The sequence below is a fragment of the Acomys russatus genome, chromosome 29 (assembly GCF_903995435.1).
Source record: "Acomys russatus chromosome 29, mAcoRus1.1, whole genome shotgun sequence".
NCBI lineage: Eukaryota > Metazoa > Chordata > Mammalia > Rodentia > Muridae > Acomys > Acomys russatus.
Window position 1 is genome coordinate 13,152,999 of NC_067165.1, and position 24,340 is coordinate 13,177,338.

General features: G+C 51.4%; 1 protein-coding gene across 3 annotated transcripts in view; it reads right to left on the minus strand.

Moving 5' to 3' along the window:
• The window catches only part of Rnf220 (ring finger protein 220), a 224,940-nt gene that overhangs the window by 7,439 nt on the left and 193,161 nt on the right, over nt 1-24,340 (minus strand). Inside the window, exons 4-8 of one of the 3 annotated variants that reach the window (XM_051170930.1) lie at nt 20,984-21,029; nt 17,028-17,129; nt 10,200-10,242; nt 7,106-7,227; nt 6,654-6,786 (exon numbers count right to left, since the gene is read on the minus strand). In XM_051170930.1, coding sequence (XP_051026887.1) covers nt 6,654-6,786; nt 7,106-7,227; nt 10,200-10,242; nt 17,028-17,129; nt 20,984-21,029 — 446 coding nt within the window. Of the gene's footprint in view, nt 1-6,653; nt 6,787-7,105; nt 7,228-10,199; nt 10,243-10,397; nt 10,566-17,027; nt 17,130-20,983; nt 21,030-24,340 lie in introns of those variants that run through there. The other 2 variants (XM_051170928.1, XM_051170929.1) reach the window with 2 other exon arrangements.

Consider the following 24,340-nt stretch of genomic DNA (forward strand, 5'->3'; position numbering starts at 1 on the left):
CAGGCCGACTCCCGGCTAATGCGGAAGGCCAGCTCCAGGCTCCAGCAGCCCTCTGCACATGCCAGGTGGTCTCTGACTTCTAGAACCACATCTCTCATAGGCCAAGGTCAGAGGCCAAAGCACTGTCCCCACATCTCTGTCCTTGTGAGTCTTAGGTGTCAACTTACTAGCCAGGTCAGCAGCTCTGCCAGGGACAAAGGAAAATGAAGGACTCTGCCCAAAAAGTTGAGAAGAGGAATCTTTTGTATCAAAGAGGAAGCTTGGAGCTCTGCCCAGGGATCTCAGAAATGTCGTCCTCCCGCCTCAGCCCACTCAACCCTACAGTCCACTCATCCTCCCTGTGCCATAACCATTGGAAGCTCCTCACTACACGCACTCCACAAGAAGTCCTATGAGTGCAGCCAGGGAGACTGCATCACATGCCCTAGACATACCTAAGGCTCCCCTCGTGCGGTTCACTTTATCAGGACGTGCTTTCGGCCAGTAAATTTTCCCTGACTCATCCCTTTTACCCCTTCAGTCTATGCTCTGAGGTTCGTTCCATCCATCCACTTCCAAGGCTAGCCAGTGCCTAGGCTCTGCCTTCCTGACAGTCCCCATTTGCTGCCTCCCCAGAGGGACTGACATACTTGAGGCAGCAGGCAGGTCAGCAGCAGAACCATTAAGCTGCGAAAACACCAAGTCACAGCTCTGTCTCCTGTTCACAGCCAGGTGTCCTGACAAGCAATTCCCACCCCGAGGGTGAGTGGCACCTCTATAAACCCTCTGACAGTTTGGGAGACAAACTCTGCCATCAATCAGAATGTAGCTATCAGGTTCATTTACAGCCCGCACCCCACAACCCTGACAAACCCCGCCAGCCTCCACTCCCAAGTGTGTACAGCTCAGGAGCAGCCTCATAGTCCCTGCTCAGCCCAGCACAGTCCTGCCTCATGGGTAGGGAAGACGAAAGTGATCTTTAGTACCACCTCTGTGCCTAGTGCAGCTCCCCTGGCTAAAGAGAAGCCAAAGCTGGCAGAGGCCTCAGCATGTCAAACAGCCCAGTGACCTCAAGTACTTTCCTCTCGCCTCTTATATTTTTCACCCTTCTGGGGGTCGTCCTATCTGGCTTGGCATCAACAGTGTCAGGATCTGGTCCCACCCTCCAGGTGTTCTGAGTACTTACACACACCTGTCCCTTCCTTCATGTCCACCCCAACTCTTAAGACTGTATTTACTGTACCAAGCCTCACTCAGCAGCATCCATGCCACACACCACAGCAGTGCTGGCTGAGTCCTGGCACTATTGCTCCCTGTCTTATGAGCCCTGCACCAGAGGGAAGGCCAGGCCACGGTCTGGCCCCAGTTTGGCAGCAACCTTCCCTTCCTCTGAGCGGGAGCAAAGGGGGTGGGCATGATACATCTTGCTTGCTAAGAAAAAGTCGTGCTGCCTCTGGCCTGAGCAGTCCTCTACTCTGCCACTCATCCCATCCCCCAGCAGAGACAGATGTGGGGAACCTCTCCCTATCCCCACAGGTGTTCCAAGCAGGCTGCCACCACCAATTTCACTCTGGTACTCGCCCCAACCTCCTTCCCAGCACATTAAACTTTATTTTCTTAATGAAATGTCACTTGCTGACTTCTGGCAGAATCATAATAAAAAGAAACGGCCATAAAGCCGTTTTATGCAGAAAGCACCCCTGCCAGCTTGCCCCCCTCCTCAATCTTGGAGAGGAAGGCTCCACAGTCATTTTATGTTCTCAGCTGCTGGAATATCCCAAGCCAGTACTCAGAGGCAAGATGGCACGGACAGTTCCTTTCCAAGTCTTTAGCTCCTCTTCCATGTAGCTCTGGGAAGAGCAAGCAAGCTGCTGCTCCAGCTGCTGCTGTGCAGGGAACAACTTGGTCCCTCGGACCTCCAAGAGGATCCAGAACAGCTCCCGGTCACCAGGGAGGCCCCTCCGCTATGGTTCTGCTTCAGATGAAAAGGACAAAATGGCTGGCAAACTAAGTCTGATGGTCAACAGTGCCCAGCAGAGTCCCCTTCCCTCAAGTGAATGCTTGGAGCAGAGTAGGAGAGGGTTAAGTGCCGAAATGATATGTAAGTCTAAATTTTATGAAAATGACCCTTCTCCCATAAACTCATTTCTTCCTGGGCCACTGAGGGGGTAGGGAAATCAGTGTTAATTTAATCAATTGATCAAAGGATCGATTGAGAAACTGGAGATGCCAGTTTACTGGGGACAGTAACATCCTGGAACCTGAAACCACAAAAAAGGCACCATTGATTTCCTCACCTGCTGCTCCCAACCAAACCAGAGCTGGGGAGAAAGTCAAGTGTTGGGGCCGTCTAGAGTCCAGTGCTCGACTACAGGGAGGGCAGGGGCATCAGCTTCCGGGGAGTTTTACACTGGAATTAGTTACAGATGCAGTTACGGTGTCTTGTGTAAACGCCATCGATTGGGGAGCTGACAGTCTGGGGAGCTGCGATGCGGGACAATCAATCGGCCTGCAGTGTCACCTGCCACCTCGCTGAACAGTTGACAATGCAATTATCCAGTGTGGAGGCAGGGAGTTGGCGTGTGTCAAACGCACTTAGCCACTTTCCGGGCCTTCTCGATAACGCGTTTCACTGCCTCACGTCAGGAGAGTCACACAGAGACAGACGCCGTTTAAACCATTGATACTTGCTCTTTCTGCCTGCACTCCCTCTGTTCCAGCTTAACAATTGTGTTCCAAAAGGTGATTAAATCCTGTCCACTGCCACAGGGGACAGAAGAAGCCTTGCTCCTAGCCACACCCCTCTCAGCCAGCAGCCATCATAACCTTCCACTCCAAACCTGTTCCCAGTGCTACACTGTTCCAGCACGCATCACCGACAGGACTGGGGAGCACAGTGGCAATCAGAGACATTTTTAGCAACTAGGGCTCCCATCTTGGCTCTGCCTGTAGAGTGGCACCTTTCACACTCTTGCCTCATCATCTGCTGATTCAGTTTATCAGCAGTTATTTAGAAGCTGTGCTAAAGCTGCCCCTACCTGTTGTTCTCTCATGAGTCTTACTTACAGGCTACTTAGAACCAGCCTAAATCTAACACAAACCTCAGGAAAGATGGTGCCCTAGGCAGATCTGGCAGGGCAGGAGCCCTCCATAACCACTGTCTTAGTACCCTCCCTCCCCCTACTCTAGCACCCTCTCCACCATCACACACACAGACTATGAAGCTCTGGCTGGTCTAAAACCCACTGTGCAGATCCAGGTGGCGTTGAAACCACAGACACCCGCTTGCCGCTGTCTCAGGAGCCCTGGGATTAAAGAAGTGTACCACCATATCTGACCCACTCCAGCTGTCTGAGAGGGGCCTTGTGCTGCATTCCTGCAAGGTTCCAGCCAGGGCTGCAAGACAAAGGTGCAGACAGACACTTGCTACTTCATGAGCAGCTTCCTGGAAATGCCTCCTCTTAGCACTCTTGGTCTGCACCATCACAGCCACCTTATTTTAAAGCAGTCTTTCCCATGCCCTTTGTCCAGATGCACCAAGCTCTGGCTTCTCCAAATCCAGACAAGTGAACTCTCACTGGCTACCAGTACATGCGGAGATTCACAGCCCAGCACCCCACACCTCTTCCCAAGACACAGGAGGAGGTAGGAAATGAGGGAAAGTGACCCCTGACTCATTGGTCACACGTCTCCGTGACTACGGAGGACACAGTCAGGTTTCTCCCAAGGCTGCTTTCCCCGTGGCCTGTTTCTCCAGCCTGGAGACACCTGCTCTGCCTAGGTTTGGTAGAGAACCCCAGAATCCCACCCCGACTGTTGGTATCTTCAGGCGAAGCACTGGGCCCTGGGTATTATTACCCACGCACAAACAGCACTAGCAGTCAGACCTCGGGCTTCAGGAGAGCAGTCAGCAGCTGTGCTGGACAGCCCATAGAGCGCTGACAGGGAAGCTACCCTCTAGAAGCCTTTACCTAGCTCCTCAGTTTCTAGTGTTGTTTTTGTTTCTTAATCTGCTTGTACTGGGATGCAGAGGCAGGTGAATCTCTGTGGAGCATGAGGCCAGTCTGCTCTACAGCGAGTCCCAGGCCAGATGGGGCTATATAGTGAAGCCGTGCCTCTAAATAAACGAAACAAATGCCAATCTACCTGTAGATGGACCTCCCTTGACGTTCTTGTGTTCTCTTCCTATTGTCCCGAGACATCAGTTCCAAGCATTCTCAGAACTGAGACATCTCAACTTTGCCATCTATCCTAAGCTCCCATGCTCATGGCCCGTTCTCCTAAGCCAAGTGTCTTCACCGAGATTCTTGCTTGACCATGGCCTCCCACAGTAGATTACATTCAAGGCAGCTGATCTGACCCATGTAGGAAGCTTTGTCGAGGATGACGAAGGGACCTTGGTCTGGGAGGAGGGACAGGGGATGAAGGGATACAGGGACTTATCACAGGTCTTCAATTCTTTCATATCTAACAAGGACAGCAATCTCTGTTCTGTCAGCACGCACAGTGCAGCTTAAATGGGCCCCACTGCTCGCCTGCTCATCCTGCCTCTGCCTCCCTCTCTCTCTCTGAAGTTGGCCGGGCAGCTTCTTCAGCTGGCGTTATCACTCCCTCTAACCGGTCTTGGCAGGCAATCTAATTCCTCCTGAAAAGGTCACCGCCATTTTAACTGCCTTTCAATCACATTAAGCAGGAGCTGCCCAGCTTGCGGCCCGGCCCGCCCGGCGGGCGATCAATGCACTGCGTCGACACCAGCAGCCTGGCAGGGCCACACCCAACCCCCCAAGAGTTGGGTCTTTTGGTCCTGGCCAGGGAGGGTAGGCTGACAGATGGCCAGCTTTTACAGATGGGTTTCAGGGGCAGAGGCAGTCAGGATCAGCCAGGGCCCCCTCCCACTGAGGAGGCTCAGCTCCATCGCTCCACTCTCTGCACCGTGGCCCCCGCTGATCTCGCTGTAAAACAGCCTTTCAAGTCAGCCTGTCTTTTGACTGCACTAAGCTGTTTAAGAGGCGGCAGCAGCTTCTATCAGGAAAGCTGGAGCAATTCTCTGCAGATAAAGGCACCTCCGGCCCCATTCCCTCTTCAAGTCTCACTCTTATTCTCGCTCTCCAAATCGCTCAAAGAGAAGCCCTCTTTGAACTCTCCTCAGGAATTCTTGAAAGGAACAACCTCACAGTGTAAACACACCCAGAAAAATGATACCCACCCGAGGCCTAAAAGCTGCTCACCCCCATCCGCTGGTGCATCCCATGCAGAAGGGCTCCGCCGAGGCAGCAGGCCCTGTGCAGCCTCACCCACTCAGGGACTCTAGGAGTGTCCAAGAGCTACCAGGTCCCATTTTGTCCAAGAAACCCAAGCAACTGCCACTGCAGTCGGTGTGTATAGTTGCTGTTGGTAACAGAGCTAATCCAGAAGAGCCTTCCAGAACTGACTCAGCAAGGATTGCCTTCAACATCTGTAATACACACGCCAGCACCTACGCGCAGAGTTCCTGGGCTATGGGGTCTACTGTTCACTCTGGCGAGGCTTCAGACCCGCTACAGTCCCAACACAGAACTGCTCTGTGCAGTGACAACTAAGGCTGTCCAGCTCAGCCTGGGGGAAGCGGTTTGGTTCAAACCTCCTGATTTACACTCTGGCTTGTCTTCAGACTGGTGGGCAACATGCAAGAAACCCAGAGGCATAGTGCCCCATCTGCACTGAGTGGCACTGCAGAGACCTGATCTCAGCATGAGGCGGAGACTGTCTTCAAGGCTGCTATGAGATCCCCCAGGGAGCACACACAGCGGCACTCCCAAGGGTGCTGCCCAGAAACAGGAGGCAGATGGGAGGCAGCCTGGCTCCCTTAATGACCACGAGCTGCAGTGCCAGCTGTGCTTTTACACAGACAGAAGAAAGAGCCAGAAGCTGAGCAGCAGCTACCTCTTCCCCTTGCCCTTCCCTTGGCAGGGGAGTCTGACAAGAGGATACTGACCCTGGGCGCCCAACCCATTCTTCTGTCTCATCTCAGGGGCCAAGCCTTGTATCAGGAGCGAGGAAGGCAGGCGAGATGAGTAGGGCCTTGCAGACTCTTCTGCAGCCATTGGGAGAGCCCAAGGGAAGCAGGGAGCAGCTGAGCCCAGGCCCCTCTTGCTTCAGGGCAGAGGGCGCCCTGGGAGAAGAGATGGGATCAAAGCTAAAATTAGATTCACCAATGAAGCTCATGGGAGGTCAGATTTTGCCATAACTCACTCTCTCCTCTGTAACTGATTTCCCTGACACAGAGCTGAGGAGGAGGAGGAAATCCAATGTGTTTGCCTAGAAGCCCTGAGGGCCCCTAGTGCTGGAGGTGTACAGCAGGTTGCTGGATTCTCATTTATCAGCCTTAAGAGGGATGGAGTGATAAATGCATAACCGTCCCTTTAATATTTTATGCAGGTGCTAACGCGGCTTGGCTGTCACCTTCAATGCATCACCCGAGGCTGAGAGCCCCCCTCGTCACTGCTAGCTTGCAGCTTCACAATTCCATTTCCCCACCCAAATACATCCACTTTAATATGCACAGCACAGGCAGGCAGCATGGTCACAAAGGAGCCCCACCAGCAGTAGTTCCCACGTGGTGGAAATGATGACCAGCTACCAGCAGTAACCTGGTCACCAGCGTGCCACTGCCCAAATTGTCCGCTGCCTTATACCTCGGAAGCCACCTTCCAGGAGCGTGGTGGCCCGTATCCGCTTCTGCCCACACCACTCGTACTCCTCAAAGCGGTTGCTGTTCTCATGCTCGATGTCCACGGCATCATCCTCAGCCATGCAGGAGCCTTCCCTCTGTGAAGAGCACAGCAGGGTCATGCAGAGCCCAGGCCATCCTGACCTGCTCCCAAAGCCTGCGGGGAAGGCACACACAGCCCTTGCCCCTGCCGCGGGGTGCCAAATGGGTCCCCTTGAAATACAACCAATATGGAAATCAAAGACATGGCCTCTTCCCCAGAATTTTCCACGGGAGCCCAAACAGGGAATGAGTAGAAACGAAAGCCAAGAGCAGAGGCAGAAGCTGCTGAGAGCACAGGAGCCCAGGAGCCCAGAGGTTAGGAGCAGCAAGGTCAGGGAAGGGAGAGAGGGAGGTGGGTGGCCATAGCCCCGCTACCTTAGAAAGGCAACGCTCCACATGCCTACTCATGTCCTGCTCCGATCCTGCCAGGGGGCGGCTGCACAGGGGACATACCTGCCCTTCATCTTGCTTCCTCCGCTTCATTTTCCCAATCCGAGCTGCATGGAGAAACACAAAGGAGAGCACAAAGTAAGCCCATGGTCACTGGAGTTCAGTGTCCCAGGGGAACGGACACATGCTGCCCTTTTTTCTCAGTGCCTCCTGCTCCCCAGGGGCCCAGGCTTGCTCCTTGGTGGGCCAGGGGAGCGGCTCAAGTGCAACCTCCCTTCCCTAGCTGCAGTGCTCAGTGAGTCCAGTAGGCGGAGACGCTCCCCGTAGCTCACTGTATTAGGAAGTTCAGCCCTACATAACTCTTCCTTGGTTAGAATCAGGGCTATTCTAAGACTGATTTGATCTACTCAGTCTGTAGAAACATCCTTTGTGTCAGGGACAAGTGCCCCAAGTATGGCACCTATCATGCCAAGAGCAGTGACTCTAATGTCTCCACTGCTGCCACTTCATAGGAAAAGAGATTGAGGCCCAGCTAGAAAAGTATACAGGGTCTGGGTTAGACTTTGGGCAGCCAGGTCAGAGGACCCAGGGTAACCGGAGAGGGCAGGCCTTATAGTGCTTAACCAAACCTGTCCCATCACCTCTAATTAGCACAGAGGGCTGGCAGGCCCCAGAGGCAGAGGCCTGCCTACCATGCTGTCCCAAAGGGGGCTCAGCTCCAAAGTGCACACTGCAAGCCCACAGCACTGCTAATTAATGCTGAGAGATGCAATCATTTCTAATTAGCTCACTAATCCTTCTCTGCAGCCCTCCTGTCACTGAAGCACGGCGGGGTCAAAGCAGGAGACTCTTTCCCTTTTGCCCCTCCCAGAGTGCGAGAGCAGGACAAGCAAGCGATGGCCACTTGGAGACCAGAGTGGTGGCGGGAGAGAGCTTGTCAAGGCAAAGATTTTCTACTGAAGGGCCAGGAAGAATTTTCTTAGGTAGGCTGACCCTGCGGGAAGTTCATGACCAGGCAGGGGAGGAACCACAGGTGAGAGTTTGTATGTGACAGGTCTGCTGTGCACCTCATTAAGAGGGGCTTGTCTGCATCCATATCCTGAAGCAAAGGTTGTCTTCCCACATCTTAACAGGGGAAGGGACCCCATCGAGGAACAAGCTTAAGCACTCAACAGGTACCAAAGGTGGACCAGAAACCAGGCCTGGCCTCACAGCCTAGAATGCTCCCTCATATCAAGAGCCTTCCTACCTGGGCCTTAGTGGAGTAGTCCATGAGTCGGCGAAGGCTCGAGCCTTGCACCTGCTGAGAATCTGAGGCAGGGAGTTTCTCTAACTGCACAACAGTGGCCCTAGAAAGAGCCAAAGCCAAGGGGACCTTACCCCCACAGGAACTGCACGTGCAGTTTCAGAACCTAGGTCTGCAGTCTACCTCATCTCTCCAACTTCCTGTGTTTCCACCATAGAACTGTGACTATATTCTGGGCCCTTTATGCATATATACCCAGACCCCTGCTTTGCTTGGAATTCCAGGGTTAAGCAGGCTTGACACTGCAGAGCTAGGGACAATGACATAAAAACGGTACGGAGCGAAGGCTCCCTGAAGGTTTTGGAATTGAGGTGTGGAGTAGTGTGCCGACAAAGGTCCCTTACAGTTCCGCCAAGTCTGAAGGGCCCAGTAACTGAATTAGGGCTCTGTGACTCCAATGCCTGTGAGCCAAGAACTTGGGAGGCTGAGGTTGAAGGATTGCTTTAAGTTCCAGGCTAGCCTGGTGGGCCCTCACCACAAACCAAAATGCAAGACAAAAAGATCTTATCACTGAATAAAGAAACGGCTGAGCGTGGTATTGTCAGACGTTCCCTTTGCCCAGGACACCTAGGCCAGCACAGGAATCCTTGCAGCCCCAGAAAGCTACCCCAACAGGCTAGGCTTCCCTTGCAAAGTCCCAGGCACGCAAGGCAGAGTTGGCTCTCTACCTTTGCCATTCCTAAGAGTCCTGAACAAGCTTCCTACAGTGTGCTAGGGAGCTTAGTTCAGTCCCTGAAGCTGCCTCTACGAGTGTAAGCATTTGACTTGCTGCAGCAGCGAAGGTTTTTAGGGATAAGCAAACGTTAAGCACGGCTCAACTACACCAACCTGGGGGATACGAAACAAACGCTCTTCAGCCGCCACAGCCTCAGCTGCCTTATTTATACAACACGTGTAAACATTTTTCTCTCACAGGTGTGGTGAGGATGGTGCTAGGCCGCCATGCGTGCTCTTTTCTTTCTCACACTGGGCTGGAGGTGGCGCTCAGGCAGTAAGGGCTAGGCATCTTAACCATCCACCGGCTTACTCACCAGCTGGCCCCGAGACCCTAGGGCCCTTTACAGCGAACCCCAACTTACACCACACCTCAAGTCAGCACAAAAAAAAGCGGGACGATTCAATTGTGTTCAGCAAACAGGAATGCTCCAGAGGTTTGCATCCAAAAGGCAGACCGCCAGGTAGTGCGTACGCTGCGGCCTGTTTTCAGAAAAGGCCTCTAAGAGCTGTCGAGCCCACACTGATCACCTTTGTGAAATGTGGGCCGACTGATAACTCAAAGAGCCCCGGGACGAGTTAAGTTCCTGTTGCCGTGGGAACTCCAGATCTCATTGCATTGTCAAGTCTCTCGGCAGAGAGGCTGCTTTCACACTGCCGGGCACTGATTAAAAACTAGAAGAAAAAACATTCTCAGCGCCCTGCCGACTTTGTATAGTGAGGTCCCAGCAGTCTGCAAATTCAAAGCTGAGCTTCCCGAGTGGAATTGTGTAGCTCGTTCCTCTTTCTCCGACACTTATTGTCGTCCCCCCCCCGCCCCCCAGGGTTCTTTTCGGGCCTTTAGAGAGGCCTGGGCACGAGCTGAGTACCGTAACCCTCCATTAGACAGACGGGGAAACTGAGGGCGGCAGCCTTGGTTTGCACTCTCAGACGCTGGGGCTGCCAAGAAGTCAGTCGGCCCGACGAGGAAGAAGAGACCCAGGCAAGCCGGGAGCTGCGGGCAGTGAGGGAGGGAGGAGGCCGGGGGTGGGGCGGAGGGAGGGGCCGGACCGGACTCACCATTCAGTCGGGTTTGCCGGTTGGCTCGCACTCGCAGGAAGGTCTGGGAGGAAATCCCCGGCAGATGCAATAAATAAATAAATAAAGAGAGAGGGAGAGAGAGAAGAGAGCGTCAGACGCGGCCTGGAGTCCCGGCCCCTACCCTGGTACCCGACCCTCATCCTGGCCCGCCCCGCCCCAAACAGCCCGTAAACAAACCTACTTCCTCCCTCCCGCCGGCCCCCCTGCTCCGCCGGCCGCTCCGGGCCCTCGGCATAGCCGCCGGGGCTGCTCTAACGGGACCCCCGCGGCCGCCGCGCGGTGCCGCCCCAGCCCCAGCTTCCGGTGCTGTGGGCCCCGCGGCAGCCTGGCCGGCGAGGGCGGCGATGCGGGCGGATTCCCCCCGGCTGCCCGGCGGCGGCGGCACCTCAGCTCCCGGTAGCGGCGGCGGCCATGTTGGCCCTGATCACGTGATCCGCCGCCGTAACGCGCTGGGGGTGAAAGTTCACGGGGTGGCGGTGGGGGGGTGGGGAAGAGGCGAGCAGACCCGGGCCAGGAAATTACCGCTTGCAACCCCGTAACTACCTGCTGGGCCCGCCCCACCTCTCTGGCCCCTCCCACAGCCCCTAAGCACTCTCCGCCCCGGCCCGGGCGGCCCACTGGTGCTTCCCATCACGCCACGTTCCTTCGGCCCCAGAGATCAGCTCGGGCTTCTGCTTTTAGCGCGCGCGGGCCCAGGGCAGCACCTCCAAAGGAGTGATTTTCCAGGGAGAAGACGTAGGAATTCTGCAGGGCCCATCTCCACCAATGCCCAACAGGAAGATTTCCTCATGCCTCTATCCCATCGCAGGATGCCCAACATTTCATCACCTGCAGGCCATTCCTGGAGCTCCTATAAGTATCATGTGCCCATTAGGCCAACAGCGACCTACAATAGGCACCTTCCTCCTGGGTTCTCAGTAGCACCTTCTGTTGAGGTGATGCCTCGCCCCTTCGTCCCTCCCACTGAATCTTCTGGATCTTGGGAATCCACCTTTAAATATCTAAATGTTCTTATCTGCATCTCTTGTCTATCATCTATCTATACAACCTTAAGCTTTGTCTCCTGGAAGATTATTACATCCGTCTCTATCCTCATTCTCGCATGTATTAATTTGTATTGGTGGGTTGACCACTCCAGAGCTGGCATTGGTATGAGTCATTTGGGCAGACCCGGAGCCCAGAGTGTCTCCTAGCTGACGGAAGCCACCCCTCAGGATTTCTTCGGTGACTGCCTTGCTTTTCACAGTGCATAGTTCATATTGGCTCTCAATTACAGGTGTTTTCCCTGCTCATTTCCTGATCGCCAGTCTCTCTCCCTAAAACCAATCCTCCACACTTCACACATGATCTTCCTTTTGTGCAAAATTAACGAGTTTTTTTCTTTAAATCTTTCAAGGACTTACGGAGAAAAATCTGCAGCTTGACTCACACCTGCCCTGTCCTGCCCTGTCCTGCCTTTCTCTAATCTGTTGTACCGTATCCATTCCATCCTTTGCCGTCCCTCCCCCCCCCCCCCCCCCCCCCGCAGCTTTGCAAAGCTTCCTATAGCTCTTTGGACCACTCTCCTCTGGTTCCCACATCTCCATGCTCTGTGATAGCGACTGCTCACCGCTGAGCCTCCATTTTTTTCTACTCCATCACTGGGTTTGTTGTCTCTGAGTTGTCTCAGTTCCTAACTGTCTTCTCATCGTGCGTGTTTTCACTGTTGAAATGCTCCTTTTCGTGGAAGGCAGCTCACCTCTGTCTAGTAGGTCTACTCAGTAGGACATGAGGCAAGCTCCGGGCCAACAAAGAGCTGGGATACTGCTATAGTCAGAATATAGGATGTCCCCTAAAGGCAAGCCTCTGCCTTAGCTCTATTGGGAGGTGACAGAACCTGGAGGAGGTGGGGCCTAGCGAGGTGTCTGCACCAGCGCAGACCCAAAGCAACAAGGCCAACCAATTACAGACTAGAACCCTGAGCCAAGACAAGCTGTTCACTTCAGGGATGGGCTACAACGATGCAAATCTTGACAGACACAGGAACGGTCTAGGATACTGGGGCACACAGATTCTGTTTCAAATTTGAACTTGTTTCTCATAAGGTATATTATTAGAAAAGTCTGGAGACCATGAATTCTAGCTTGTACAGTTGCCATGATGGTAAAGTGACGTCATGGTTGAAGTGGGTTTAGACACTCAGCAGGGGTCAAATCAATAGGAATACAAACCAGAAACCAAAGCCTTCTGCCTAGGTCAGTGATTTGAGCCTCCCCTTCCCCCACCCACCCACCCCCCTCTAGTGTTGGGGACTGAACCAAAACAGGACCTTGTATATGCTAAGCAAGCGCTCTGCTGCTGAGCCACACCTCCATCACCCAACCTGCCTTCAGCTTGTCCTGTTTCAGCCTCATGAGTAGTTGGGGACGCCCAGTTTTCAGTGGTTTTAAAGCCCAGCACATTTGCCCGACATGGCAGAAAGAACAAGAGAGGCCCAGCTAGTTACCAGTTTCATGACTTGCCAATTTCACTTTCCAAAAACACATCCAGGGAGTGAGTGTTCACCTTTAATTCTGGGAGCATGGTCCTTTTCAAGGAAACTGAACTGCAACAGGTCCATCAATACACCATCCCGTATTGTTCCTTTCTGCTCTTTGCTCACAGGAGTGCCTCTGTCTAGAATATCTGTTCTTTCTTGTATGCCAAGGGGAACTTCTACTCCTTTTCTGAAATCCAGGTCTGTCATTTCCCCCTCTGTGCACCTTGTTGTGATTTTCGTTTCACTGTGCTTAGGAACTAATGTATTCCCTTTTCATCACGTTTAAACTCAGTCCCAAGGGAGGCAAGGACAGTGGGCTGGGCAGGAGTGGTAGCAGATAGAGGAAGGCTAGGACAAGGTCTTTGCTTTGGAGGAACTCCAAGTCTAGAGAAGGGTCAGATCCATGTGGCAGATTAAACGTGGCCACTGCTCTCTGCGGGTTTTCTCCAGAACAGCAGTTCCCCACCCTCAGTTAAGGGCTGACTCTGGGTCTTGCTTCGCCCAGTACAAAGTGATGGAAATGGTGATGTGCAACTTCCAGATTCTGGTTTCCAGAAGAAGCCTTGCAGCTCTGGCCACTATTTGATTGATTGTTTGTTTTTGTTTTTTTTTTTTCAAGACTGGGTCTCTGTGTAGCCTTGGCTGTCCTGGACTCACTTTGTAGACCAGGCTGGCCTTGAACTCACAGCGATCCACCAGCCTCTGCCTCCCGAGTGCTGGGATTAAAGGCACGCGCCACCATGCCTGGTGGCCACTATTCGAATGGGACACCTCCTGGCATCTGCTAAGAACAGAAGGTGAGGGCTGGAGAGTTGGCTCAGTGGTTAAGAGCACCGTCTGCTCGTCCAAAGGTCCCGGGTTCAATTCCCAGCACCCACATGACAGCCCACAACTGTCTGTACCTCCAAGATCTGACACCCTCACACCAATGCACATAAATTTAAAAATTAAATAAAAATATTAAAAAAAAAACAGAAGGTGAGAGGCAGGCTAGAAAGGTAGCTAGCTCTGCAGCTAGAGTGGTTGCCTAGCATGTGTGAGGTTCTGGGTTCAGTCCCCATTGTTCCCTTGTCTCAAAGGAAGAGGGGAGAGAGGGGACGTTACTATGGCCAGGACACCAACCAGGGGCAGCGTATCTGAACATGTGGTGAGGCCAACTCTGCGTGAGGGATTGGCTAGTCACCCAGGACTCTAGATCCTACCACAGAAACACTTGCATGCCCATGTTTGTTGCTGCATTGTTTACGATAACAAAGAAATGGAACCAACCTCGATGCCCATCAACAGGCAGATAATGAGGGGCTGGAGGGGTGGCCCAGCAGTTACAGGGAATTGTTTTTACAGAGGATCCCAGTTCAGTTCCCAGTACCCACACAGTGACTCACAACCATCCATAACTCCAGTTCCAGGGGATCTGACACCTTCTTCTGACCTCTGAGGACACCAGACACTCATGTGATACACATATAAACATGAAGGCAAAAGCACAAACATACATAAAGATAAATCTTAAAAAAAAAAAAAAAAAGTTTAAAGAATGGAAAATGAATAGTACTATATATACACTATTGAAGTGTATGTGCGCATGTGTGTAAAGGTCAAAGGTCAATGTTGAGTCTCTCTTCTAGCTCTCCACTTTATTTTTTGAGAGGGTCTCTCATGGACCTGAAATTCATCTCTGATTGCTAGATGATATAGGCAAGCCCTTGGAATCCTCCTGCCCCTGGCCCCAACCCTGGAGCTATAGACGTCTGCCTGTGTCCTCTGTCTTCTTATGAGGGTGCTAGGGGTCTGAACTCAGGTCTTCACGTTTATATAGCAAACTCTTTACTCAGTGAAAGAGTAAAGAGTCCTACACAACGGAATACTCAGCTTGAAAAGAAAAATGAAATTGCCGGGCATGGTGGCGCACGCCTTTAATCCCAGCACTCAGAGGCAGAGGCAGGCGGATCATTGTGAGTTCGAGGCCAGTCTGGTCTACAAAGCGAGTCTAGGACAGCCAAGGCTACACAGAGAAACCCTGTCTCAAAAAAAAAAATAGAAAAAAAGAAATCATGAAATTTTCAGGCAAATGGATGGATCCAGACAGTATTATATTAAGTAAAATAACCCAGACTCAGAAAAACATTTCCTGGTCCCTCTTACATGTGGATCCTAGCATATGTCCTTATGCATATGTGTGAGTGTGAGTGCATTTTAAAAACTAGTCAGGGGACCACAAGAAAGGGAAAGGACATAGTGAGGAGCCAAACAGGGCAATAGGACATATGTGACATGAGAGCAGGAAGGAGGCATGGGGTGGAAGGCAGGAGAGGAGAATCAAAGTACATCTCCTGTGACGTGTCATCGTGAAACTACATGCTATATATAATAATTTAAAAGTTTTAAGAGAGAAAAAGAAGGGAAATACTCATCTGTGCTAAGCCAACAAATTTTGGGATGGTACGTTGCGTGTTAGTAGCTAATGGACACATATCTGAGCAGGAGATCAGAATATAGGGTGACTGTGCCCAAACCTGCAGCACACAGGGTGGTGAGAAGGGGTAGATAATCTGGGAGGACTTCCTGGAGGAGACAGTGCTTCAGCAGGATGGTGATGGACAAACAGGAATTTGTGGGGTGAAAGATCCCTGCCAAAAGTGCCCTGTGTAAAGCGAGGGCAGGAAGAGGAGGCACGTTCCGGGTGTGGGCAGACTTAGCTCAGTACACCGAGGCCAGGGCATCGTGGAAGGGACCTTACAAACGGAAGCTGGGAATGCAAGTTCAATCCAAGTCACAGGATGCCTTGCTGCCATGCAAGGAGATTGGACTTCGGCTTATAAATTGCTTAATCTGACGTGTCATTTAAGAAGGTAATTGGAGCCGGGCGTGGTGGCGCATGCCTTTAATCCCAGCACTCAGGAGACAGAGGCAGGAGGATTGTTGTGAGTTCAGGCCAGCCTGATCTACAAAACGAGTTCAAGTCAACCAAGGCTACACGGAGAAACCCTGTCTCGAAAAACAAAACAACAACAACAACAACAAAAACAACCCAAAAATCCAAAAAAAGGTACTTGGAAATCCTTGGATTCGGGAGGCTGAGGCAAAAGAATTGCACTGAGTGTGAGGCCAGCTTGAGTTATACAACGAGACTCTGTACCAATGTCTCCCTCTAAAAAGCCTGAAATGTTTGTATGTAGTTGCACATAGCTACAATACTAGAACATGGGAGGCAGAGGCAGGAGAATTACTATGAGTTTGGGGCCAGACTGGGCAACATGGTGAGAACCTATCTCAAAATCGGGAAGGCTGTTTAGGGCTTAGAAGGGGGAACTCTCTGAGGGGTACTGATGTGCTCTAGAGCATTTCCTAAGTCAGTTGTAAATAAATACCAGATAGGGATGTGTGAGCACAGTCTTTTAGGCAAGAGGCTTTCCTCACATTCTACAGAGAATAAAGCAAACACATTTTGAGGATTGGAGTGGGGTCAGGGAATTGAGCCAGTTTCTGCTTGGTGGTCATTTTCCCTTCCTTAGCAGGTGCTGGGGCTGCTGTAAGCTCAGAGTGAAGGGTGGGTCTCAGGGCAGGCCTCTCTCTGCTTATCTTTTGGAAGGAAACTCTGTGGGACAGAGTTTTGTCTCTTTCCGCCAAAAGTCCTTAGAGTTAGGTCAAGTTTCCACCTCCATCCTGGTTGTCTGATCAGTGCAGTGTCCCAGAGGCTGACTGGGTATCTCTGATACCGAGGTCTGGCAGGAACACGTGCTTATTTGGTTCCAGGGATCTGGCTCCTGAGGTCAGAAATCTCTAGTGGGGCTGGAGAGATGGCTCAGCAGTTAAGAGCACTGTCTGTTCTTCCAGAAGGCCTGAGTTCAATTCCCAGCAACCACATGGTGGTTCACAACCATCTGTAAAGAGATCTAGTGTCCTCTTCTGATGTACAGGTATATATGGAGGCAGAACACCGTGTATGTAATAAATAAATAAATAAAAAAGAAATCTCTAGTGGTCTTGGGCTATGCTTCCAGGCCTCTCTTAAGACACAAGTCCCATAAGCTACTCCTCAATGGATAGGATGCTTCAGAGGTGCTCAGAGCTCAGCAGAGCCCCCAGAGAACTTGGCATTTCACCCTAAAATCCATGTGCTTAATAAGGCCCATGCCCTGACGCCGGCGCTTTGTATGTTGACTTGGTACTGGGCTCAAAGGCACCCAACCCAGCTCCCGCCTCTTCAGGAGGAGTTAGCACCCTGCCTGAGCTTGACTCTCTCACAGGATGAGATTACTTCAGGCCTCCTGCCACACCCTCCTCACCTGGTATCTGTCTGAGTGGTGCAGATCATCGGTGGCAGAAGAGTGCGGTGAAGCCGTCGGAGAGTCTCCTTCCCTCTTGATGGAAGCAGACAACAGGAGGGACTGGAAGAAGAAAATGACACATGGCCCCAGGCCAAGTGAGACCCACGTTCAGTGCCCAGGAGCTCCTGGTCCTCAGGGAGTTTTAGAAGTGAGACAGAAAACCCGAAGTGACAGGTTAAGCACGGAAGTCCGGTTGTGGAAAGGATGGACGGTGTTAGGTCTACATACAGACCCTTGCTTGGTTTTTAAAAATTATTTAATTTATTTATTTATTTGAGACAGTGTCTCACTCTTAGGCCAGGCTAGCCTGGAACTCCCAGTGATCCTCCTATTAAAGCCTCCCAAGTGCCGAGGTTACGGCCATGGACCACGGTACCTGGTTAGACCCTTGCTCCTGCAGATCTCTACCTGAGTGGAGAGAGATTACTGACCCAAGCAGGCTTTGTTCTTCCTTCAAGAGCAGACAGTCTAGGACCCACTTGGGGGTAAAGCCACATACCTGCCGCCTTGCCTTCCCCTAATACGGGCTGATGGCAGCCCCTCTATGGAGACAGTAAATTAAATAGTATGTATGAGTTTCCAGCGTGAAGCTGGGGACATACGCTGGGTCCATTTAGCACTGTGCTTTGGTGATGACCCCAGCAAAAACCCCCAGCAAAACTAATCCCCCTCCGTCAATCCCGGGTGGCCTCTTCTACATACGCCTGCAGTTTAGATTAATAAACTGTCTGCTTTAAATTGTGTGAGAGCACCGCAATCCTAAACACCACATGGCATGTTCCGACCGAGAGCCAGCTCTTGCTAAGGCCTGTTCAGCTGCAAATGGGGGTAGGGTGGGGGCCTCAGAGGCCTGAAAATAACCCGTTCCCCCCTCCCTCCCTCAGTCTGCACAGCTCTGAGCCGGAAGCACACAGTTCCCTAGAAGTCCTCCACAGCCTGGAAAACCGTGCCAAATCGCCAGTGACAGCCCAAAGAAAGCAATTTGGGGAAGATGGAGCGGTCATTTATCCTTCGTTTCTGACTGAACCTTAGGATGTGACCCGCATGCGGTGGCCAGGCTATACATCCTCGGGCAAGGACCCTAAGAAGTAAGGGGGTCTGGTCCCCCAGCTGCTGATGTGCCAGTGTATTCTGATGCAACCACCGCTCAGGGAGCCAGAGGAGGGAGGAGGCTATGGAGGGCCTGGGATGGGATTGCCTCCGAGTGGGATTCCTTCACTGACCTCACGGGAGGCCTGGTGGGTGACAGCCCCAGTCAGAAAGATACCAGGCAATGTTCTTTTCCCCAAGGCAGATGTTGGGAAAAGAAAGCAGTGTGCGGGTCCCCCAACAGTAACAAAGGTTTTCCCTGTCTCTGTCTCTCTCTAGGTTAGAAGCCCTGCGAGGCCTCAGCATTACACCTGGGGCAAGTGGAATAAAAAAAGGTCACTGGCGCTTTTTAAACATGGACCAAAAAGCAGTAAAATGTGTTTTGAAAAAAAAAAAAAATCCTGGCATTAAATCATGACTTTTTGCCTGGCTCTTCGCCTCATTAAAAGTGGCCTTTTGGAAGGTAAAATTATCATTGTAAGCGATAAGATCTTTAAGAAAATAATTCACGGCTTCTTCACCCTTTAATATGATAGCCGCCACCGGCTAATTTTTTTCTTAATGGCAACGAGGCCATCAATCTTGTCTAAGGGCCCCTCGCCCTCTCCTCCTTTTCCTCCCACCCTCCCTCCCTCCCGCCCTCCCACCCTGTTCTCTCAGACTCTCGATTCAACCTTATGCTTTCTACCTCTTTCTCACATGACCTGATTCCGTAAAGCTGAGGTCGAGGCCAAGGGGAAGCCAGAGACTGCTCAGCTTGGCCGTGTTTACATGGAAGTAGGTGAGCAGTAGCTCCTTTTTCCTGCATCTAGCGATGTATGCCAGTGTCATGCATGCCAGAGATGGCAGGAATGTGTCCGTGCTTAACACTGCCTGGGTATGCATTCTGACCCATGGGTCATGTATGTGAAAGGTGTGCATGAAGAGTATGCCTGCCAGGGTTGGTCCTTAGAACACAAGCCCTTCTGGTTTCTGTGTCTGAGCCCCTGCCCTGCCCCTGCGTTAGAAGCTTGGTCATGACCTTTAGTTACTGCACTGTTAGAAAATGCAGTCTGTTAATGTTATTGAAGATTAATAGCCAGGGTATATAATAAACATACATTTTAAATAAAATTTTTTGATTAAAAAAAAAAAGAAGAAGAAAGAAAGTGTGGTCTGGGCCAAGCAAGGCCTATGTGGCTTCCTGCATCCTCCAATCCACAGCTGCCTGGCCCCCCATCCCTTTCTTTTCCAGGCCTTGGCCAGGATCTGCACAAATCCCAGGCTGGGCTGGGTTCTCCAGTTCCTCCTTTCGAAGTTAGCTGTGACTTAGCAAGTTTTGAATGAGGGCGAATAGTTTACCTTCTCCCTGCTTTAAAAGCCCAAGGGAGGAGGGGCTGGAGAGATGGCTCAGAGGTTAAGAGCACTGACTGCTCTTCCAGAGGTCCTGAGTTCAATTCCCAGCACCCACATGGTGGCTCACAACCATCTACAATGTGATCTAATGCCCTCTTCTGTCATGCAGGCAGAGCACTGTATACATAATAATAAATACATCTTTGGGGAAAAAAAAAAGCCCAAGGGAGGGTTGGCCAAAGTCACAGAAGTAATACTTGACACTGGCTCCTTTTCTCAAAATTGCTCTCAGACTTCAGGCCTTTCACACACACGGGCCTTTCTCCATGCCCCTTTCCCTGCTGGCCTGCTGACACCCAGACATATTGGCACAGCTTTTCCTTAGGGGACCGAGAAACACGCTCTCCTGTGACCGACCCTCCTAACTCCCTTGCTTTACCTTAATCTGTTCTTACCTCCCCCTCCTACTAACTGAATAAATCTGTTCCCCAAGGTTCAACAACTACTTGACATGCCCCCCCAAAGAGAGTAGTGTGGGGACTTCTGAGAGAGGGGACAGCAACATTAAGCAGAGGGACAGGCCAGGTATTTAGTGAGTACCTCTCCCTCCCCCATCTCCATCCCCTCCCAATCACCACCTTTGGGGAAAGAGTACCATCTCCTCCTTGTGGGAAGAAGTCATGTCAGTGGCTAAGAGGGGACATTTGTTCTTCATCTCTCTCTACCTGATGCATTCAAGGTTCTTTCACAGTTATTGTTCTAAGGAGTTAACTCTTTCCTCAGATAGACCTGGCATCTTCTCTGGTTCTTTGGTAATGGCTGACACACACACACACACACACACACACACACACACACACACACACGGGGGGGGGGGGGGTGAGGTGGTGGTCAGGGTCTGGGAAGATATCTGGCTCCTGGCTCCTATCTGTATTGAATTCTATACTTTCTTTCATTGCTTACAACTCACCTTCCTCCTTTGAGGCTCCCCAGCTTTAGTGTCTGTGTTGCCTATACCCCAGGCCACCTTTGACCCTCATCCCTCTCCTAGCTAGAAAAAGAGAAGGTCAAGCCAGGCGTGGTGGCGCACGCCTTTAATCCCAGCCCTGGGGAGGCAGAGGCACGTGGATCTCTGTGAGTTCGAGACCAGCCTGGTCTACAAAGTGAGTCCAGGATAGCCAAGGCTACATAGAGAAACCTTGTCTCCAAAAACCACACACACACACACACACACACACACACACACACACACACACACACAGGGGAAAAAAAAAAAGAAAAAGAAGTCAGAAAATCTTTTTACACAGATGGATTCTGTACCCCCAGCCACACCCCAACACACCAAGCAGCCCTAGGCATCGGGCTGATACCCAAACACTGGAGGCAGAGGCAGTGGAATCCACAGGGTGTGGCCTTTGTCTCAGGAGGAGCCACATCTTAGTAGGCCTAGGTTGGGACGGGCAAGAGGGAAAACATAGCTGGCCACCTACCTTTGGGGTGCCTGGAGCCATGGCATCCTTCAGAAGGGAATTTTTGCTGCCAAGAAAGAAAAGAACAAGGTGACCATTCTACCTGGTGCCCAAGTCATGTGAACAAGGGAAGATGGGCAAGTTAAGGCCAAGAGAAGACATTTGCAAGTACCGCATAGTCCAGCCAGCTCAGCCTAGCTCCACCCAGTACACTCAACCCAGTGGCCTGGCATCTGGCTCAGCTCTACCTGGTGCCAAGGACAGTGCTGGCCCCTAGGAGGGGACACAGGTACCAGGCAGGGTATCTAAGAAAGGGGCTTTACCAAGCAAGAGTCAGCCCTGAAGATTCTATCTGCCCTGGAGGTCCCTTCTCAGTGTTCCCTAGTCTTAGCTTGCTCTTGGTTCCTATGGGACTGGGGTGATGGGGCTGACACGACTCTTGTCAGTTCTCCCTCCAACACGCTGCAAACCGTGTTAGGCTAGGAATGATCTCCCCCTGATTCAATTTGTCAGGCCCAGGCCCTCCGGCATCGGGTGGCAGGCAGGAGAGAACCGGGCCCTGAAATATGGTGGGCAGTGCAGAGCAGGCGGGAGCTGGGGTGGGAGGTGATGGATGGGTTGTGGGGGAGGCAAAGACTGTGTTTAATAACAAAATTGGTATGCAAGGCCACATTCCACGCTAAGCATGAGTGATCCAGAGCCACGGAGTATTACAAATCCCGCTAAACAGATGCTGACAATGGGACAAGACGTATCAAATCAGATCCACTTCAGAAACATTAATATCCCTGTCCCTGCCCCTTCCTGCCTGCTGCCCCCACTACACTGCTGCATCTGTGCTGGCACACTGGAGCGAGTGCATGCACGGACACTCATGCACACCCACAAATACATGCACACAGAAGGGTGGTTGATACACGCACAGAAGCAGACATGGCCCATTTTCATGGGTTTCTCCTCATAGATACACATACAAAGCACACGTGTAGATTATTACATCTGCAGACACACAGCCGGAAAGCAGACTCGCAGGTGCATTGAAAGCAGAATACATAGAGCAGATATGAACTGAGTGTATACATAAGGAACACAGCAGATGTACTCAGGTACCCATTAGGCCAAACAGAGAAATGCATGGTGGGCAAGCAAAAGTATAGGCAGAAATGGCTAAAGTAGTGACTGCCAGTGCAATAAGGGGTGTGTGCACTCCCAGGGGACACTTGGCAATGTCTGAATATACATACATGTATATACATACATACGCACCTAACATATGCTAGACAAATGTCCCACCATCCTAAGCCCCTACAGATAGTTTTGATTGATTTCTGATTGTTCAAACTGGGTGTGGAAAGGGAGTTGCTACTGGCATCTAGTGGGTAGATGGTGTGTAACGACCTATACTGTCCCAGACAGTGCCCTCACAGAGAATTATCGGACCCAAAATGTCAATAGTGCTGAGGTTGAGAAGCCCTGGTCTCAAGGCACATACACAGACTATCATTCTACCAATAGGCACATAGATGCAGGAAGTCACACACGGAGACTCAGACATGCATACAGATGCACAAGGCCACAGGGTCACTCCCAGAGACATGGCCATAAAGACAAATTCACAGCAGCCATGCAGACTGAATGAAGAGCCCATAAACACTTGCAGAGATAGGCCTATGAGCACTGACACATTCAGACGCACGCCTACCTACACTAGCAGACACTTAAAAGATCATATGTACACTACAGTGCAGAGGCCGCCAGTCTCCACAGCAGGAGAAGGCCCGTGTCTGAGTGTCAGAATATCTGAACAGAGCAACCAATCTGCTTACACAACAGGAGCGGCACAGAATAGAAAGGATTGCCAGTAAAGGTCCTTTTCAGGAGCCGGGCGTGGTGGCGCACGCCTTTAATCCTAGCACTTGGGAGGCAGAGGCAGTGGATCGCTGTGAGTGCGAGGCCAGCCTGGTCTACAAAGTGAGTCCAGGACAGCCAAGGCTACACAGAGAAACCCTGTCTCGAAAAACCAAAAAAAAAAAAAAAAAAAAAAAAAAAAAAGGTCCTATTCAGTTATGGTTTGTTCATTAGTGGTCTATGCCTGGCCCTAACGTAGGCACTGGGCACACAGAGAGGAAGCCGAGCTGCCCTTGGGGAGTAACTGGTTTGTTAGTTCACAACTTTTTTTTTTTCTTTTGGTTTTTCAAGATAGGATTTCTTTGTGTAGACTCACTTTGTAGACCAGGCTGGCCTCGAACTCACAATGATCCGCCTGTCTCTGCCTCCCAAGTGCTGGGCTTAAAGATATGGGGCACCATACCCAGCTCTCACATATCATATCATATCGTGTCTTTTTTTTTTTTTTTTTTAAATGGTTTTTCAAGACAGGGTTTTTCTGTGTTAGTCTTGGCTGTCCTGGACTCGCTTTGCAAACCAGGCTGGCCTCGGACTCACAGCGATCCACCTGCCTCTGCCTCCCGAGTGCTGGGATTAAAGGCGTGCTCCACCACGCCTGCCTCTCATATCATTTCTTAACCTCTTCATTCACTCAGTGAACAAACGTGAGCATCACTATTCTGCCCACAAAGTGAGCTATCTGCTGCGCACGCTGCCGTCATACTTGACCCTGGACTGGCATAGGGCTGTTATCCATTGAGGCTGTAGAACGTGACATCAGAACTTGAAGCAATGACAGAGACAGGCCTTGTGAGTGTCATTTCACTGAATTTCTAGCAAAACTTTACAAAGCTGTGGACTGACAGGTTAAATGACACCTCTGTGGTCACTCAGTCCACGGAGGGCTTGGAATTGGGGGCGGGGTTATTTTTATTTATTTTTATTTTTATTTTTTTGAGACAGGGTTTCTCTGTGTAGCCTGGGATGTCCTGGACTCGCTTTGTAGACCAGGTTGGCCTCGAACTCACAGCGATCCGCCTGCCTCTGCCTCCCGAGTGCTGGGATTAAAGGTATGCGCCACCACGCCCGGCCTATTTTTATTTTTTAAATACTGTCTCTCTACAATTACATAGGACTTAGGCATAGTGCAGAACACCAAATTTCTTTTGGTGGCTCTGCAACTTTGGTCAGGGTCTTGCTGGTCTTGGGCTCATCTCCTTTGCTTGTAAGCAGAATGGGTGGCATATGGAGTCAGGATGTCCAGCCTGTGCTCTGGCAAGCCCATCTCCTTTGCTTACACAGGGCCAGCTCAGCCTCCTGCCCTGCCTCTAAGCAATACTCCCTCCTCCTCCTCCTCTTCCTCCTCCTCCTCCTCCTCCTCCTTCTCCTTCTGTCAACCCCTTTAACACCAAGTTTTCTTGGTTTCCCGGAGAGACTGAAAGCCTGGTGAGTGGCTTGCCTTAGAGGAGAGAGGTCTAAGTCCTGAGCTGT